The following is a 19,907-nucleotide window of genomic DNA, read 5'->3' as shown; positions in this document are numbered from 1 at the left end:
GCGGCCACATAGCAAATCATGATACTGGATCATTAACACCTCTTGCAATTGTGGATCGTGGTGGCAGCTGATTGTGAAATAAATCATGAAGGTAAGACCTTCTAGTTATGAAACATTCAAAAGGTTGATGGGTTAGGTCAATGGGTCAAGATGATAATCATAACGGTAATGAAAGATAAATGCAAACAGCAATAAATAATATTAAACAAACATCTTTATTCCTATATCATATTAGTCATATAAGTGCACTTCTTGTTAATCATTTATATAGACTCAAAATAGATCTTAAATATAATCGTAATTTATCCAATGATGGGTTAGACTTTGAGAAGTGGACTTTATGGAAATAACATTTCCTATTAGAATTAAAAGGTTTTCTTAATTATAGTTAGCTGAACTTTCAGATTTGTATCTATATAGTATTTCTGGCTTCCAACTTAAGTGATTGGTTTGTGCAATGAAATATTTCTCAACTTTTTGTTTTGTTTGTGCATTGATATTGATAAAAGTGAATGTTGTTTCTTCTTCAGTCTTTCAAAATTTGTATTTGTTATCAGTATCTGCATGTCATTATATTTTGTATTTAATGAGACAGATATAGCTTAAAGCTGAAAGTTGAGCTGCATCACTTTGTAAATCTGCAGAAATTATAATATATAGCTGTCAATCCAATGTTGTAAATATAATGATTCGTTCTTATCGCTTTTGACAAAGCACAACTTGCTGCTGTTGAATAAATATATATACATATCTATATAACTTCTTTGATCATTTTGTTTGATCATAACAACATAGTAATAGGCATCGTTTCAAAATGTTCTGACCAAAGATGACAAATAAGTCAACAGAACCGGTTGGTTCATGTAGTTACCAGCTGGTATATAGTTAAGGTGACATACTACTACTATTACCAGTTCTACTGTAGCAGTAGTACTATTATCCTATTTCTGCTATTAGTACATCCACTACCTGTGACACTACAGCCTCCTCAGTTGGTTTTAAGTTACTGGGTGTTCAGAAGTGTGTTGGATGAGTTCCTCCATCTTCCAGCTGCTTAGCGGCCTCGTTAAATATTGATACCGCCTCCAGGAGTCCACAGACCGGGCCAACTGACAGCCCCGCGCCGGCAGGGGGGCTCCTGCATGAGCCGCGGCTGACTGCAGCTCTCATGTGCGCCTGCAGGGGGCAGTGCAGCGGGGCTTCTGTCCATGGTGCTGAAGATTCGGCTGGCTCTGTCCGGGGTGCTGAAAGGCTCCGGGTGCTGGCCTCAGTGTGAAGCTGCTGCCGCTCTGACTCAGTCCCTCTGAGGTCCTCTGCTGTGCCCGGCTGCTGCTGAGGTGGTGCTCCAGAGAACCAGTTTGTGCAGCCCGGACATGTCGGAGAGGAGGGGGATGGGATGGCAATACTGTGAGTGTAAGGTAAGGCTTCATGTCGCTCTGACAAAGAGCATGAAGCGCCATCACTTGTCGGTATTTTCTGTTGTTGCCGCTGCTACAGGCCTGACTGTGGAGCTCCCACCGAGGAGGCATGACGCGATGAGGCCGAATGGAAGATAGCTCGTCGCGGATTGTCAGCGAGCTTTCGTTCCGTGGAGAATAATGAACTCGGTCCGTATGTGCAGACAGTCAGGCTTTTAAACCGATTATCACCGTGGCTCGTTATTTCCAGCGCCTACAATGGCGGCCCGGTGTCGATACGATCTGTTGTGAAAAGCGTTGAACGCCGATCACGGCGGCTTGTTTCGTGTTGTGCCAGTTTCGGAGAGAGGCCTCGTCCTTGTTAAAAGCCTGGCCTACATCCCTGCTGTTACGAACACGCCTCGTTCTCTCTAATTTACCCTCGCAGTCTGTGTGTATGATATTGTGTGTAGAAATGTAGAAGCAGTCAGTCCACATCTAAACTGATGCCATCCTGTAATCGCCCTGTAATCCTGTGACCCTGTTCCCAGACTGTCATGACCAATCGCATGCAATATATTAGGATGATGTATTTCTTGTAATTAATTAATTTCAATTATTTTATACTATTTTTTCTAGAATATAAGACAAGATGGTGAATGTTTTATTATAGTCTTACATTGTTGTTATTAAACAAATTTCTTATTTTTACAGTGTCTGTCATTATCAAATATGTTCAAAAAAATGGTCTGAATGCAGCAGAGGCAGAGAGATTTTGACCTTTAGTCTCTTGGATGAGTGAAGCCTCGAAAAGCAAAAGCCTTCATTTCCCAAACGGCAACCAATAGAATCTTACTGTGACACTCTGTGAGCCTTTTGTTTTGTTATAATACTGAGTCTGCAATCTTGTGTTAAGGTAACCCAGGTGACATCACTGTGACTTGATCAGGGATTGAATACTAGGTCTAACCATAACAACCCATTCTATTTTCTATGAAATTCAGTTCAGTCACCTTGTGTTAATAACTGTGTGCAAAATGATCTTCCATCTAAAAGACTGTGTTGTGTGTGTTTAATCCAACAGAAAATGATTTCAAAGGTCAATTAATGAGCCAGCCAGCCAATTAGGGGAGAGACAACTGATCAGAGAGGACACGCTTCAGCATCAAAGTACTCTATGTCTCTCTCTCTCTCTCTCTCTCTCTCTATCTATCTATTTATCTATCTATCTAACTTACTTATGATCTTGCTCATGTCCCTCTGATATTCAGATGAGCCAAGACATTACAGAGACACGAACACGAACCCGCTCTAAAGGCATTCGGGGTAAGCACACACACACACACACACACACACACACACACACACACACACACACACACACACACTTATAGTCCTTGTATGACTTACATTTTTGCATCTAATGATTTTCCTGCTGGTGGATTCAGTGTTATCAGAACTTGCAGGACAGGAGATGAAGCAGGAGTTGAGGTAAGGAATCTAATGCTTCTGCAGAAGACTGTCAGTATGTAGAATGTATGTCTTGTATGTATAAAAAACATTGTCTCGCTCTGTGTCAGTAGCAGCTGTCCCACCCCTGGATGTGACGGCAAAGGCCACGTCAGTGGAAGATACTCCCGACACAGGAGGTAGGGTTCCGTCTAACTTTCTGCACTGTACGTCAGTGAGTTGGCTAGAACATATAGCAATATTAACATTTACACTTCACGCTAAGTCATCTATGAAGATCCCACAAACATCAGAAAGACAATAACATAGCTTAGTGACTGATTTATTTTTCAATATATATTCAATTAAAAATAAACATGCGATAATCAATTAATGTGAAGAGGTGTGTTAGAGCTTCTTAGATTTATACAATAAGTGACTACCTATGTCTGCCACACTTCAATAACAGTTGATTTGCATAAAGCTGCAAATGGTTACAAAATGAGCAAAATAAGAGTTTAGATATTTATCAGTACAAAGTCAAAAAAACTCTCTATAAATGGAGACCATTCATTTGCAGGGGGTGTCCCCCAAGTGCACAGGATTTACATATTTTACAGATAAACATTGAAACTGTGCTGAAAGATAATTTCCTATGTCTATTCTGCTGTGAACTTCACGCATTACTAGAAAAAAACAGGCCAGCCCTCGAAGATCTCTAGAAGAGCAGTGCTGCATCTGAGGCTGAACCCCACAATCATCCCAGTGATGTTTTCGCTAGTGTATGAAAATTCTACAAATTGCTGTTTTCTTTACCCTACCTGAACCTTTATATTTTAATATTTTAAATACTTTAATACTATATTTGCATCAGCAGAGGGTCCTATCTACAGTAGCCCAGTTGCAACATGCAACCTCACCACTAGATGTCACTAGATTCTACAAACTGAACCTTTAATGGGATCCAAAGGAAAGTCTGTAACTTTTCCCATAATCCTTTTTAAAAACTAAGTAATAGATACAATTATAATTAAAATGCCATTAACATCAATAATAATAATAATAATAATAGTGTTCTCTGAGGGCCCCCTGTCCATGCTGGGCATTTGATATCATTATAACTCCACCGTGTACACCCCTGAACCCCCCTTAAGGTGCCCAAGTTTATTTGAAAAGTGTCTCTCTCTTGGTTGTTCAGCTTACTCCAGAGGTTTAATGATCAGTGAGATATAAAGAAGCTCAGAGTAACAGCTAAAGCTTCAAAGGAATCACTGGACCTGGTTATGACCTGTGTTCATGAATCTGCCACACACCGATCATGGAGCACAGTATGCATGGCAGGGCCTTACAGAGGGAGCTGCTACTCTCCAAAAGAACACATGCCTGAAGTTTGTTACTAGGAAAATTGTTGACTGATGTAATGAAGGCTGACATATTTGGGAACACCACATAATACTGTGTGTGATATAAAAGGCAACTGTTGTCTGCCAACCTGAAACCAACATCTCTGAGGTACAGTATAGTGGAGGGATCATCATGAGGTAGGACATCCCAGGTCCCAGTGAACCGTACAGGATGACTTCAGGGTGGTTATGCATCAGATGAAGATCTAAACTCAGACCTAAGGTGCTGTGGAATGAGTTCAGAAGGCCATTCATGCTAGACATCCTGACAGTATTGTTGCACTGAAGCAGGTCTTTTGTAAGAATAGTCCAAAATTTCTCGATAACATGGTGCAGGTGTGCTGCCAGACAAGCTTGAGGTTGATTCTGCCAAAATAAGTTCTACCAGTTAATCAATCAACAGGTTTCTTAAAATTTTTTATAAGAAACCTATATCAGATAATATTTTATGAGCATTTATGCAGAAAACCAGGTCATTACAAAGGGTTTATATACTCACACTATCCTGCAACTGCATACGTATTTGTTAGTGTATTGGATGTTAGCATAAACTTAAATACCAACCCTGCTCTCCACAGCGTACTGGGATGCCCAATTGTGAAGAAAAGGAAACTAGAGGAGGCTGAGGCTGAGGAGAATCAGTCTGCTCCCAAACGAAGGAACCAACCAGCCAAACAGGTAGCAGACGATGGCTTCACTGCAGACAGTGAAGAAGAGGAGGAGGAACAAAAAGAGGAGGAAGAAGAGGAGGAAGAAGACCTTAAAGAGAAGAATAAGGACAAAACAAAAAACAGACCAGAGTCAGCACAAAGTGAGTGAGACCAGAAAGGTTACCATGAAAAATTGCCTGAAGAGTACAGTAGCTATGGGGAGATATATCATTATTCAATGTGAATGACTGTTAAATGCCCTTAGAAATAATAGAACCTGATAATTCACTCAAAAGCTTAGATTAAGAATCAACTTTATATCAAAGAAATAAAGTTGTATTAGTTGTGGTATAAAAAACTCATTTTCGAAAAATAAAAACAAAAAGATTCTAAGATAAAGCAATTAGCTGAGGGTGAAAATCAAAGGGTTTATATGTCCATGGTTTTCAGACATATGCCTGCAGCCAAGCAAGCTGAATGCTAATATGAGCATGTTCACAGGCTAGTAATAACAATGTTGACATGATCCTTTTTCAGTGTGTACATTTAACCATGGTCATCATTAATGTTAATATTTGTGTGTTATTGTTATAGTGTAGCATGTTATCATGCTAATGTTAGCCAGCTAGCAGTAAAAAGCACAGCACAGAACAAAAACAGGTCTGTATTAATATAGAGCATCTATGTGCAACAATTTCTCTACATCACATCATTCACACACTGGCGACATGACCTGCTCCACCTCCAGAGACACAGTCAAAATTATTCGCTTTTTCAAACTCATCATGGGGCATTATGGATGGAGCTATATTGAAGAAAAGAAATCGCAGAATCGAAAAGACAACTCAAAATATGAAAGAATGAAGTCTTACTATTTTGAAAATAAAGTCATAATTTAATGAGAAAAAAATCCCAATAGTATGAGAATTAAGTAATTTATTGAGATAAAACTATAAAATAATATTTAGAGAAAAAGGAAACAATGTTAATGAAATATCCAGTAGGGAGAACCCATGCAACCTCACAGGAGTTCCACTTTTTCTGTTTCTTGACAAACTGAAACTCCTTTGAATACAATCTATATTAGTTGACCACTGCAAACATTGCTTCCTCCAAAAAAGAATGATGTTCTTCATATAACTCACAGTGGTAAGTGCAGTCTTGAGTCCAAGCTTTTATAGAATGGGTTATTATTTGTAAATAAAAATATATAGATATTTGACCTATGGGCGCTACACAAATAAACTTGAATTGAATTGACCCTGCCACCGACCTACTCAGCACAGTCCAACCCTTATGAGAGGCAGAGAGTCAGGTAATACATTGATGCTAGGATGGAGGATAGCTTGATGATGCAGACACAGACTAGAGTTGACTACCAACATAAACCTGCAGCCTTATAGGGATAGTTCACCGAAAAATTAAAATTATCTACTCACCAGTTTGCCAATGGAGGGGTGGGACAATGACATTTGTTTATGATTTGAATCTACAGCAGACTGTTCACTGGTGACATCAGAGGAATCTGAAACATCAGAAACTACAGTTTGTCTTGTGGCTGAAGACGACAACAATCAAAGCGTCTCCTCTGAGACTGGGAATGAAGCTGAAAGTGAGAAAACTAGTGAGGAAGTGAAGCAGGTTACACTCTCTGATGATCATCACCAGGAGGAAACAGAGATAAAGAAGAAGGAGGAGAGTAACCTGGTGATGAAAGAGCACCTATCTGAGCAACCTCAAGAAGAAGCTGGAATTGCTGATCTTAAAAAGACAAAAGAGGAGGAAGAGGAAGAAGAAGAAGAAAAGGAAGAGGAAGACCAGCAAGACAGGCAAGAAACTATTGTAGAAGTGAGGCAGGTAGAGAGACAGATGATAAGCCAGGAAAACTCTGATCACCAGTACTCCAGTGGCGATTACAACCATCAGGCCAAAGAATCAATAGTGGTGCAGAGTAAGAGGGCGGACCATGAGGAGGAAAAGGAAGAGGAAGATGAAGGAGAGGAAGAAGATGAGGGAGAGGTGAAGGAGGTCCACCAAGGGGTTGACACTCCTTACACTTTGAGTCCACACACTCAGGGATCAGATGCCGAGGTGTCACTCAGGGAAGAAAAAGTCAGCACCCCCATGACTGAGGAAGAGGAAGAGTATGAGGGGCAGGAAGAGGAGGAGAGAGAGGAAGAGGAGGATGAGAGGCAGGAGAAGGAAGCAGGTGAGGTGGTGGAGGAGGAAGAGGAGGACAGAGACTCGAGCAAAGCCTCTCCGACTACAGTGGTTATTGAAGTCCACTCGGATGAGGAGGAGGAGGACGAGGAGGATGAGGAGGAGGACGAGGAGGAAGATGAGGAGGAGGAAGAGGAGGAAGAAGAAGAAGGAGAGGAGCAGGATCGTGTCTCAGAAGGCTCAGGAATCACAGACGACTCTGAGAACTGGGATATGACTCGGGGGAACCTGGGGCTGTTGGAGCAGGCCATTGCCCTGAAGGCTGAAGAGGTGAAGGGGAGTCAGGAGCCACAGAGTTCCCCAGAATATCAACCATACAGCAGCTCCAGCAAGAGCTCTGAGCCTGCAGCTGTGGCCCGACGCACCGCTCACTACAGCAAAGGTACATTCACTATAACTACAACCAAACAGCTCACTCTAAGAGTGCTCTTGTTTCTAACACACCATGAACTAATGCATGTGTCACATCAGGAATGCTATTACAGATTTCTATGTTTGGTTAATGACATATATTAGCTTAAAGCATTATCACAAAATCAAGTGATATATCTATAAAGTGCAATTTAATCTTACAGTTTAACAATAGCACATGGCTCTTTCTGTGCAGGAGTTACTGGCTGCATGTGGCCCAGAGGTAAAATAATATTTCATCCCTTAAACAAAAACATTATGTGTTTATCGTAAGCATTTATAAGGGAACACTTATAGATGATTTCAGGGGACATTAAGGATGGAACAATCAGTTTTTTGTGTGATTTCATATATGAGTATAAGAAAGAGTCAATAACATTAACCATTGTCACCCCACAGCATTTAAAAAGATGACTATCTATCATATAAATTGCTGCAATTCTTCATACAGATACTATTTAGTGGTTAGTTGATTGATATCGAAGTAATGAAATTACCAATACTCATGGTCCGATTCTTGTTGAGTAATGAAACTAGTATCAAATAATAATGATAAACCTCATCTATGCTTTTCAAAACAAAGTTACAAAGTGCTTTACCTGAATATTCAAGTAGATCAATATCTAATTGAATCTTTGTTATATGTATATTACTACTAATTTAATTAATTATCCCTGCTGTCTAAATCATTCCCTCGTCTATTTAGAGAAGAAGGAAGTGAAGTGTCCGACCCCAGGGTGTGATGGGACAGGTCATGTGACTGGGCTGTACCCTCACCATCGCAGTCTATCTGGATGTCCTCACAAAGATCGAATCCCTCCAGAGAGTGAGTGCACATTTGCTGTCTCCATAGACCTTCAACAGACGATCAGTTAAAATGCTCTGATGACTCTATTCTAACATGCAGACCATTTTTATTTAAGATTTTCCAGCTTTAAGAGTAAAGACCTGGGTATTTTTTGTTTGTATTGTTAATATTATTTCTACCAGTAACACAATGACTAGTAGTACCACTAGCACTTCCTTCTGTTAGATAATCAACTACTAATAATTCTTCTTTTAATGCCATTAACACATTTTCAGAGAATGAGTGTGTTGAACAGCTTGTCCTTTCACTATACCGCTAGTGATGTGAGACCTTCTACAGTAAACTGCAGAGACTGACCCCTTACTCTGTTGTGTGTCTGTAGTTCTGGCCATGCATGAGAACGTCTTGAAGTGTCCAACTCCTGGCTGCACAGGCCAGGGTCATGTCAACAGTAACCGCAACACACACCGCAGGTTAATAACACACCCACAGACACACACCCAAACATATAACACACATTCAGAAAATCATGCAAAACACATACACATGGGCCTGACTACCACAACAAATGTGTAAGTGGACATAGTGTGTGTAATAAGCTTCCATGACTTCCCACATATAGAATTAGAATAGTTTATCCTTTGATTAGGCAACATTTCAGTTTTCAAAAATGATCGATACACAGATTTGGAGTTCTGGGATTCTAAAATAACTGCAATCATCACAAATAAAGATATTGCACAAACTAGTGCAAGTGAGGTATAATCTCAGGGAGGCCTAATCTTATCTAATACTACTAACACGACTGACTCTGTCTTTAGAAGATTAGCAATAATTTGAGCACCTGTCTGGGTACTGAGTGTTGACCTATTCATTCATTAAATCCAAACATGTGGATGTGTCTCCCCTTTGTCAGTCTGTCCGGCTGCCCCATCGCAGCAGCAGCTAAACTGAACAAGAACCAAGACAAGCAGGTTCATTTACAAGCTGCAGCCAGTGAACCCTCTTCCAACTCAGACAGAGTGCTCAGGTGAGACAAGATAGTTACCACCAAGTGACACTATTTGTTTCTTTTCTCAACTCAGTTTCTAGTGAATACATACATCTACTCTTTGTTCATGTCAGTGCAAGGATAAAACATACCTACCAACTTTTCCTCCAGGCCCATGTGTTTTGTGAAACAGCTGGAGATCCCTCAGTATGGCAGCTACCGGCCCAACACAGTGACCACCACGCCTCGAGCGAACCTGGCCAAGGAGCTGGAGAAATACTCCAAGGTGTCATTTGACTATGCAAGCTTCGATGTTCAGGTGTTTGGAAAGCGTATGCTCATTCCAAAGACACCAGGCACCACTGAAACATCACCTAAAGCCTTCAAATGTAAGACACATATACACCACCTGTACATTTGACTTGACCCAAATCAAGGGTAACACAAACACTCTTTAAACCCAGTGTAACTTGTGTGGGAACATTTTGTCATCTGATTTAAATGCAGATAATGTTATATCATTAGAATGTTTAAATTTGAGGCCAGCTAGTCCTAATACAAATCCATTCTCAAAGTAATCATTGAGAATAATAATTTTCATGTATAAATTCACTAAAAATAAGTTCAAACAATAACAACTTCATCAGGCAATAGTCAAAAGTATTTCCATGTATCCTACTCTTGTTTTACCTCATTGTTTGAACGGATCCTGGTAAAATTTGATTATTTCATATCATCACAATATCATAGTTCTCATTCTTTCTCAAAACCAAAACCCACAATTTCTAAGAACATAAATTGAAGACTAAAACATATGATACAAGAGGAAGAGAAGGTGGTGCATTGGTCTGCACTGTCATTTCAAAGGTTCTGGGTTCAAACTGTTTAGATGGTTTCTGTGTGTGGGTTTTCTGCAGGCCTGCAGTCACAGTCTGAAGCCATGCACATTGGAGACTTTAAATTGTCCTTAGGTGTGAATGTGAATGGTTGAATTTGAAGAACACTGAACCTAAAATATATTGTATTTCATTATATATAATATGTAATATAATGCCAACAATACATTTCCTTCTTTATTGCATAAATTGATATTAAAGTTAATCATTTGTGTACATTCATTCATTCATTCATTCATGCAGACATACATCTGGTTTCAGTGTGGTTATTGAGCAGCTGTGGCTCCTTCAGTCCACTTGCCGAAGTGCTCTTGAGCAAGATACTGATACTGACCCTGATCCTGTCAATGTGTGTTGACTTTGAAAGTTGCTAGAGTTAATTTACCTTTACCTAACCATCAGCAGCTGTCAGGCTCCACATAGGTCTGCTCTCTGTCCTTGTTCCAGTAGATTCACTCTGCTCAACTCCCACAGCTAAATCATTCCCCAAGGCCTCCTCCCCCAGTCACAGTGTGTCTGGGGGATTTTCCAAGAGCGCCTCATCCTCCAGTGGTTATGACTATAGCCAGGATGCAGAGGCAGCCCACATGGCAGCAACAGCCATCCTCAACTTGTCCACCCGCTGCTGGGAGAGGCCGGAGACTCTCAGTGCCAAGCCCAGGGATCCCTGCACCAAGGTACACAGGTTCCTTTCTTACAGAATCTGCCTCATCTGTGCCCAATGATAGACTCTTATGTTCTGTGTATCTGAACTATGTAGGAATCAGACATTGAAGTGGATGAAAACGGCACTTTGGACCTCAGCATGAAGAAGACCAAGAGGGAGGGCGTGCAGTCTCCAGAGCCTTCATCCTCCTCGTCTTCGTCCTCTCAACACATTGGAGCTACATTGTCTCAGGGCCACACTCAGTCAGAGTGGGAGGGGCCACTAGACTTTACCAAACCAAGTGGACTCAAAGAGGAAGACCATGAAGAGGTACTGCACACATCCAGTGCTGTGTGAATCATACACAATGGTTCTTATCTTTGGATAAGGATTTTTTGGCAATTTGTTTGAGCTACTTGTTTTATCTTTTGTTAGGTGGAGTACACAGCTCCCTCATACACTTCCTCTGATGCTGAGGAAGACCAGGAGAATCTAGAGGACAGGAAGTACCCTGGTGAGGTTACCACCTCCACCTTCAAGGTCAAGTTCCAGCCCAAAGACAGCAAAAAAGACGTTCTTGTGTAAGACACAGCTTTTACCCTACCTCCATTCAAAGCTGGTATAATGAAAGACCATTGTTCCACTTTTCTTTTGTTTGTACATACTTTAATTAGATTGTATTACTCAAACATTGAAATTAAAACATAAACATCATTCAACCAGAATAAAGATTATGAACACTGGTTATTATTCAGGTGAGACAAGCGTCACCCCCTGCAGACGACCGTGGGACAGTCAATCAAACTATTGTATAAAGTATTTCTCCTCAAACCTCATGTTCATTTCATATGAGAGAGACTATAATATACTAGCACTTAAATGAAAGTGGAGCACCTAAGACAACCACCAATTACAGGCAGACAAATTTAGTTGTTAACTCATAAAAGATCTGAGTCGTTCCCATTTCTACCATCCATTTAATATGACCTGAACAGCAGTAGGCTTTGAGTTGCCGCAACTGAAAAAACGAGTCTGAACTGACACTGTAGTATGTTTTTCTGGCACGTCAGTAAAAGCACTATGTCCAAGGCACTGGACTTATCTGTGTGTGTCTTGGCTCTAGATGTCCCACCCCAGGCTGTGATGGCAGTGGACACATTACTGGGAACTACGCGTCACATAGAAGGTATGACCTGCACTGTGACTTGTAAAGGACGATCTCTGCATTTGTGGTATGTGCACTGAAAGATGATTTGTTGAGGTTGGAATATGATGTCATTTTGACCTCTGCTCCTCACACTGATTCTGACTGGATTCAATTTATGAGGAAAAGGAGAGTGACAGCTTTTCCTATTTGAGGAGAGTCCAGCCACGTTAGATGTCTGTCCACTGTTTGTCATTCAGAACTCACTTCACATTGTACATAGTTATGTAGGTGTAGTTAATGTAAGCACTGGATCATATCAACTTATGTTGACAGCACACATGATACTGTATAAGTATGTTATGTAGCCAGGAGATATGGGGGTAACAAGTCCGTGTCTCAAATGGTTGTCCTGCCCAGTCCTCTTCTGGGTCTCTAGTCCAGGTCAGGCTCTGGCTCTTCCCTTCACTCATACTCACACATCCTTTTCACAGTCTGGTTTTCTGACGCTCTCTCTCTAATGTATCTTTCAGTCTGTCAGGCTGTCCTCTTGCCGATAAATCACTTCGGACCCTCATGGCTGCCCACACAGCTGAACTAAAGTATGTCTGCTTCCTCCTGTCTCTCACCTCCAACATGTTCACTGAGTCTGCAGCTACGTCTCTGTCCCTACTCTCCTTTACACACTGATATACAACTTGCTGATATTTCAACCGATTTTAGAGCAGATTTCCAGTCAGATAGTAAAATATTCACAATGTATCCTCACATATTTATCATATTTTGCTCATACCGTGTATGTATGTGTCTAATACTTTGGTTGCGTAAAAGAAGGATTAGTTATTATGGTAAATAAAACTCAACATAATGAAAGAAAATACCATCAAAAAATTGTAAAACAACTTTGCACCTCTGAAAGGTTACTCTTGTTGCTTGAATTTAGCATCTCTGTCATTAGAACATCCAAAGGCTTCGTCAAGTCTGGGATTTTCTTCTGTTTAAACTTGTCAGAACCAGAAACTTGCTGCAATATGGCAGCGGCAGAGACACATCTCATAATCCGGACGTGGCATCTATGTCTATTTACAGTGTTGAGTGACAAACACCATTGTCAACCTGCGGTGTGTTATAAATGAAAGCCTGTAAAGTGAAAGAATGTTTATGTGTGTGTCTCAGGTGTCCAACTCCAGGTTGTGATGGATCGGGCCACATCACTGGAAACTATGCTTCACACAGAAGGTAGAAGCTCCTCTCCTGTTATGCCTGCTGCACATTCAGCTCCTCAGTACTGACAGATGCTGTCACTAACGCCCCCTGGTTCTCTCTCAGTCTGTCTGGTTGCCCTAGAGCCAAGAAGAGCGGAATCAAATCAACCCCAACCAAGGATGACAAGGAAGACTCTGAGCTATTGAGGTGAGCAACAGTAGATCAAAGGCAGAATACCATCAAATATACTGAACACACTCAATCAGTAGTTCAATAATCCTTGATCCTTTGCTTCAACAGGCTTCACATCTTAGTCATCTTGCATGAAGTCTCAACCAAAGCAAAGTGCTCCTTAATTGGATCCTGAATTTAGAAGAAATGCCACTGCTATATTTTGAAAAATAGAACCCAAACTATGTGATTTACTATGTTTTCAGAATGTGATTCATTATTTTCATAGTCTAACATATGTAAAGGGGGAGACAATGCAAATTGTTCTGTGGGAAGATCGAAGACACATAGAATGATAGATTTGTTCGACTGTGATAAAGGGAAATATGTGAAGGTAAAGAAATACATGGATAAGCTTAATTAACTGACATGTCTAATAGAAGGTTAGCCCTTTCATTTTATGTAATAAATCATAGACTCATCAGAGACATATGTCTTGTCTCTCATTTGTCTGAAAGCTTCTAGGAGATTTGCATCTGGTCGCTAAATTAATTCCTGGTGAATTTTTCTTAATCTCTGCTTTCTATCAGAATTCTTAAGCTAAAAGAGCTCATTTGGATTTTATGGCTCGACACTTCCATCTCTGCTAACCATCAATTAGTTGAACCAGTGTTTTCCGCTTGTCTCCAGGTGTCCAGTTCCTGGCTGTGACAGTCTGGGCCACATCAGTGGAAAGTACGCCACTCACCGCAGTGCCTATGGCTGTCCGCTGGCGGCACGTCGGCAGAAGGAAGGTCTTCTTAACGGCACACCCTTCTCTTGGAAGTCCTTCAAGACTGAAGGGCCCACCTGCCCGACGCCAGGCTGTGACGGCTCTGGCCACGCTAACGGCAGTTTCCTGACACACCGCAGGTATCTGGAATGTCTGAGAGTACTCAGAGAGCAGTTTCATGTCAAAATACTATACATTGATCGATTTCATAAGGCAGCATCATGCAGATTACAGGAGGCACACCAGCAAAAACAATCCTCCCTCCTCAAGTTTGACTTGAGGCCTGACAGACATTTAGGTCCAAACCTGGACACCTCCACAAGACACAAGCCCAGGAGGTTTTGTAGCTTCCCTGGGTTTGTCAGCCAGGCTTAGTCAGTTTATACTATGGCAACAGAAAATACCCGTTTGTGATTGTTTCATAGTGGTTTGTCAAAGTGGTTGTTCTTGCCAAGGAATAATGAAACATAGGAAGGTTTTTTCAACAGTGTTCACATTCATTGGTTAAGCAACAAACATTGCTGTTGCTAGTTTTTCCAATTTGGTTGATTTTAAACATGTGTGGATAGACAGTGTTTTTAAGTATTATTACCCTTCGAGGTATGTTAAAAGCAGGTAGCCATAGCAACAATACTGATTCATGCCGTAACCAGTTAGCTTGTAAAACTAAGTAAGCGTGACTTTAATGAATTACAAAAATAGGAGCTCCTTTTCCTTCAGTAAATAACCAGTGAAGTAAAGATATATGTGTGAATGCTGGATTATCAACTGGGCAAAGTGCACAACTGATCTGAAGATCCAGACCGTAAAGTTCACCATATGTGAGATGGTTCAGTAGCTTTATGAGGAAAAACAAGAAAAAAACTCAACAGCCTTCTTATCCCTCTGAATGACGTGTCTTGAGAGATCTTGTTGTCATCCTGTATACAAATACAGATGACAAAGTTTGTGTGTGTCAGCAACGAGAGAGAGCGAGAGCAATCAGGAAGGCCTGAGTAAATCAATGCGCTGCATGCAGAACCACTGTGGGATAATATTTTAATAGAAAAATGTTGCAGTGTTGATATTGTGTCGGTGGCTACAGAAAAAATCAGTGTAAAGAAGATAAGTACCATTTCATTGTGAAAATATAGTGGGTCAGAGGTCAGCTGAGTAGGTCCTTAACATGTGGCCCAGGACACATTTGGGTTCACACTGATGAGGGTCTTCAGGGGGTGATTATCAGCTAATCAGGAGATATACATAACAGTTTAGGGTAAATTGTGTGGTGTAAAGTTTTGTCATGAATACATGTGTTGGAGTGTAAGAGTTCTTGATGTGATCTCCTCTTAGTCTGTCAGGTTGTCCCAGAGCGTTGGCCAACAAGAAGAGAGCCAAGTTCCCTGGAGACGAGTATATCACTGCAAAGTTCAGAGCAAGTGATGGTAAGAGACTGTGTTTCCTTCTGTCTATAGTATGTCACATGTTGTTACATGTTAAATATTATTAACACATTAAAACATGTTTGTAAGGGAGAGTAACATTCAACACATGACATACATTTAAATGCAGTAGACAATTTTACGGAGATGAGGGGGATGCCATCCCCTTTAAACCAAACTGAACTAAAATTCCTCCCCCTCAATAACCTGCTAATTCTACCATCCCATCTCAGCACTCCTCATTCCCTATGAAAGAGTGTTGCATTTGCTGATAGAGAATTGGAAACTCCACATGTAATAAGCGTTTTTTTTAAATTATTATTGGAAATTCCTTTGATGAAATCTAAACTCACATCATTTAAGATATCATCAAACCAGCCTGGTGCTGACCCACCTCTCAAATCTTTGCATTTAAATATCTTGATCAATGGTGTCAGATGCAGCACTTAGATCCAATAATACTGAAATGGAAAAATGCTGTTTTTGTACTGTGGTTGATTTTCACACAACAAGCAAACAGTTATCTGCTGCACACAATGTGTGGTGACAATCCATCCATGTTTTACCGAGTCACACACACACACACAGGTGAAAACAATGCTCTGCTGCCCGCATGGTAATGAAGCAGAAAAATCATCTAGAATCAACAAACAACTTTCGAATTAAAAAATTATCTAATAGCAGTGATCTATAACATAGACATCTAATTACAATGACAAACTAGGACAACATACCTAAACCGACCATTAAAGTTACCATTCCCCCAGTAAAAATATAAAATCGCTTGCTTGTTAAATGTACTTTGTTACCACTAAATGTGGCTCTACTCTTCGTGCCACAGCAGCCATAGTAGCTGGACTGATTTTCTCTTTCCTACCTGTGTGTTGACTCAGTTCTGGACAACGATGAGGACATCAAGCAGCTAAACACGGAGATCAACGATTTGAACGAGTCCAACTCAGAGATGGAGACGGATATGATGAACCTGCACTCTCAGGTGAGCTTAGCTGCTTGGCTCAGTGCACTGCTGCCATCAACATACAGACAAAATACATTTAAATACATGCAGGAGACACCGCTGTGTGATTTATGATGGTTGGAAAAGATAATTTTCCTCTCATGATATCTATCTGACAGCTCATCTATCAATGTGTTGTGAAATCCTTCTGGGTCTTTGTTTAACTCTCTGGACTCTGGCCATCTCTGCTTCAGATCTCTTCAATGGAGAAGAACCTGAAGACCATGGAGGAGGAGAATAAGCAGATTGAGGAAAGGAACGAGGCCTTGTTCCTGGAACTATCTGGCCTGAGTCAGGCCCTGATCCGCAGTCTGGCCAACATTCGCCTGCCCACCATGGTGATAACACACAATGTTTACAATGAGTTGCATCAGTCAGGTAGACTAGGGTGATTTTTTTATTCTGCACGTATCATATTATTATTATTATTATTATTATTATTATTATATTATATCATGTTATTACTTGGGATCAGATAGAAAAAACAATGTTTTCCTCGTTCAGGCAGAAAAATGTGACCTGAGCTGCTCTTAGATCTGGACACAGACCTTCACACTGTGTGTTTGTTCTTTAGAATCACACATAAAATTCTGTTTCTGAATGAGCAGGCAATAACTGGACAGAGTATTTTAAAGTATTTAAATTCTCTGAGACACAGAAATTTATACAAATTTGCAATAGTCAAAATATTTAATATAATATATACAGTCTTTCTAGTGATGCGTTTTAGTATTGAGACTAATTCTTAACTATATATAACCACATACCAGCAAAATATTATAAACAATAAAATAGTATGGTGATTTGAATCATATTAGAAGTGTAGAAAAAAACACAAAGACTGGTTATTTTGCACAAGCATGAAATTCCCTCAGAAGAACAGTTGGTGAATGAGGCCAGTAGACCAATGACAGAGTCAGTGTGGTAATGATTCTATAGAAAAGATCACATCACATCAACATCTTACAAACATCCCTGTCTAACACTAACCATGGCCAGCATCCGCTTTCATGTCTGACAGTCTGTATTCAGTCCAACTCTCAGAGGGAACTTGACACCTGTCCTGACTTGAAACTGAACTTGGGGCTTCAATGTTGTAACTTAAGCTTCTGTGTGATCTGCAAAACAGCAATCTTGTCCCACGTCTGATTCAGCCTTTGTTAGTGGTACTGAATAATTTTAACAATGCCTTTCATCATATACAGTAAATGACAGTAAAAAGACTAAAGACACTACCTTTAATGTAAGAAAGAAAATCCTTACATTTTGCTAGGACATATGTAATTTTTAAAATAAACAAAGAACTCCTAAAAAATATTCTTATGTACTTAAGTACGACAGTTAAGATTCTTCTAATTAATATAATAATTGGAAGGCTTCACAACTCTGACATTTATCGTGAAATGTTTTGCTTACATACAAAGATATGTATATGTATGCACATATATACATACACAAGCGCTAGACCCCACCAGCACGTGTATATTGCTTCAGAGCCCCTTTTAATGGCAGAGTTGCCCATCATCATGGCCCTCAAACCTGAACCCGAGAGCATTAACAGCATTAACAATTAGCATTGTTTGGGGACGGCTGTGGCTGACGGGTCGAGCAGTTATCCTCCAACCAGAAGGTTTGCAGTTCGATCCCCAGTCTTTCCCATCTGCATGCCAAAGTGTCCTTTAGCAAGATGCTGAACACCTCATAGAATAAAAAAGTGCTGCTAATAGATGCACTGTATGAATGTTTGTGTGGATGGGTGAATGGAAAACTGTAGTGTAAAGTGCTTTGAGTGGTCATCAAGACTAGAAAAGCTCTATAAAAATACAAACCATTTACACACACACACGTGTAGTCACTTTTTGGTTGCTATGGAAAAATCAACGCACTGAAAAGAGTAAATTATTGTCATCAATTGACTCAACATTTGTTTTCTGACTTGTGAACTTGTGATCTTGTGTGCGTGTGTTCAGCAGGAGCCGCTGTCAGAGCAGAACTTCGACACCTACGTGGAAACGCTGACCCACATGTTTACCAACAAAGACTGCTACCAGAACCCTGAGAACCGTGCTCTGCTAGAGTCCATCAATCAGGCCGTAAAGGGCATCGAGGTGTGATGGACTGGAAGGCAGGGGGCGGGCTAGGACAGTGTCAACACCACTCTTTCTTTCCAAACACTTACTGTATGTACTTAATTCTTCTCATTTGGAACATTGTCATCTGTTCTTTGCGTTTGTTTCTTGTTTGCATGTTGCTTTACGAAGGTATGAGTGTGAACAGCTTAGAGTGTGTGGTAACACACTGGAATCAAAGTGTTACTGTACGCAGGTGGACACAGACAGGCATAGTGCAGTACACAGCCTGAACTGAGCATACGTTCTTAGTTAGTGAACATATCCCGTTTCCACACAGTAATGTCGATAGTATTCTATATGAGCATAGTGATGTTGCACCTACAAGACTAGTTTGTAGATTTATTCTTTCAATTGCTGTGTAACTATTTAAGTCCTTTGCAAATGTTGGTTTAATATTAACTTATTTACTCATGTCCACTGTATTATATTTATGTTGGCTTATTTATATACATTATCTATTTATTTCAGGGTTTTTTCATTTCAAAATGCTACCTGAGAAGATTTTAAATGGTAACCAAGAGAAAGTAATCATTTCCTCTGCATTGTTGAACAAAGAGGAAATATTTTAAGATATCAACTATGAATTGTTTTATATATCTTATTATTTATTTAAAATACAGGGATCTTTTTAAGTGCAAATATTTTGTAACAAAGTTTTTAATAATTTTCTAAACATTTTTTTGGTGCTTATGTTTGTATGATTTTCCTTTTTAATTTCCACAAACTATTTTCAGTACATTGCAATACACTGTGAATATTGAGCTGCACATATTAGTTATTTATTTGGTGATGAAGAACAAAGTGATGGTGAATATTTATTTTGTATCGTCTGTGTTAATGTTTGTGTATGGATTAGTCTTTAAGTTGCTCTTGAAATAAAAGTTAACCCACAGTGCATGTGGACTGGATTCATTTTGTTTTCGTGCTGACCATTAAAATGCTTTTCACACTGATGACTGTTGAATACAAGCTGCTGTTGCTGTAATAAAACACTACTCAACTATTTTTGTGGTTTACCTGTTCCCAAAGGTCAGGTATAAATGGTAAATTTATATTATTGTTTTATCAATCCCATACTGATAATGCAGCATGAGGAGCATTTTGGGGCTCAGTGTCTTGCTCAAGGGCCAGGGCATCCTCAGCTCCTTTACAGCATCTTCACCAACTTTGGA

At 40.1% G+C, this 19,907-nt stretch overlaps 1 protein-coding gene across 4 annotated transcripts; it reads left to right on the top strand.

Annotated features, from left to right (window-relative positions):
* Positions 1 to 1,145: 1,145 nt before the first annotated feature.
* Positions 1,146 to 19,630, top strand: myt1a (myelin transcription factor 1a). 4 transcript variants are annotated; one of them, XM_020089306.2, is made up of 24 exons: positions 1,146 to 1,418; positions 2,482 to 2,567; positions 2,669 to 2,723; positions 2,846 to 2,888; positions 2,978 to 3,046; positions 4,828 to 5,060; positions 6,395 to 7,501; positions 7,727 to 7,753; positions 8,237 to 8,356; positions 8,721 to 8,811; positions 9,255 to 9,368; positions 9,501 to 9,718; positions 10,700 to 10,902; positions 10,986 to 11,201; positions 11,307 to 11,452; positions 11,995 to 12,057; positions 12,549 to 12,617; positions 13,192 to 13,254; positions 13,345 to 13,428; positions 14,083 to 14,304; positions 15,497 to 15,588; positions 16,479 to 16,582; positions 16,798 to 16,941; positions 18,577 to 19,630. In XM_020089306.2, exons 3-24 carry the CDS (start codon positions 2,669 to 2,671, stop codon positions 18,715 to 18,717), a joined length of 3,624 nt encoding a protein of 1,207 aa, XP_019944865.2. In that variant the 5' UTR covers positions 1,146 to 1,418; positions 2,482 to 2,567; the 3' UTR covers positions 18,718 to 19,630. The 4 variants fall into 4 exon arrangements, with proteins under 4 accessions (XP_019944865.2, XP_019944868.2, XP_019944862.2 ...); XM_020089303.2 differs by having other exon boundaries at positions 1,149 to 1,418; positions 18,574 to 19,630; XM_020089309.2 differs by lacking the exon at positions 12,549 to 12,617 and having other exon boundaries at positions 1,148 to 1,418; positions 18,574 to 19,630.
* The last annotated feature ends 277 nt before the right edge of the window (positions 19,631 to 19,907 follow it).

The sequence above is a fragment of the Paralichthys olivaceus genome, chromosome 6, assembly GCF_024713975.1.
Source record: "Paralichthys olivaceus isolate ysfri-2021 chromosome 6, ASM2471397v2, whole genome shotgun sequence".
NCBI classification, from domain to species: Eukaryota; Metazoa; Chordata; class Actinopteri; order Pleuronectiformes; family Paralichthyidae; genus Paralichthys; species Paralichthys olivaceus.
Note: the sequence above shows the minus strand (reverse complement) of the source record. Positions and strands in the feature narration are given on the sequence as shown.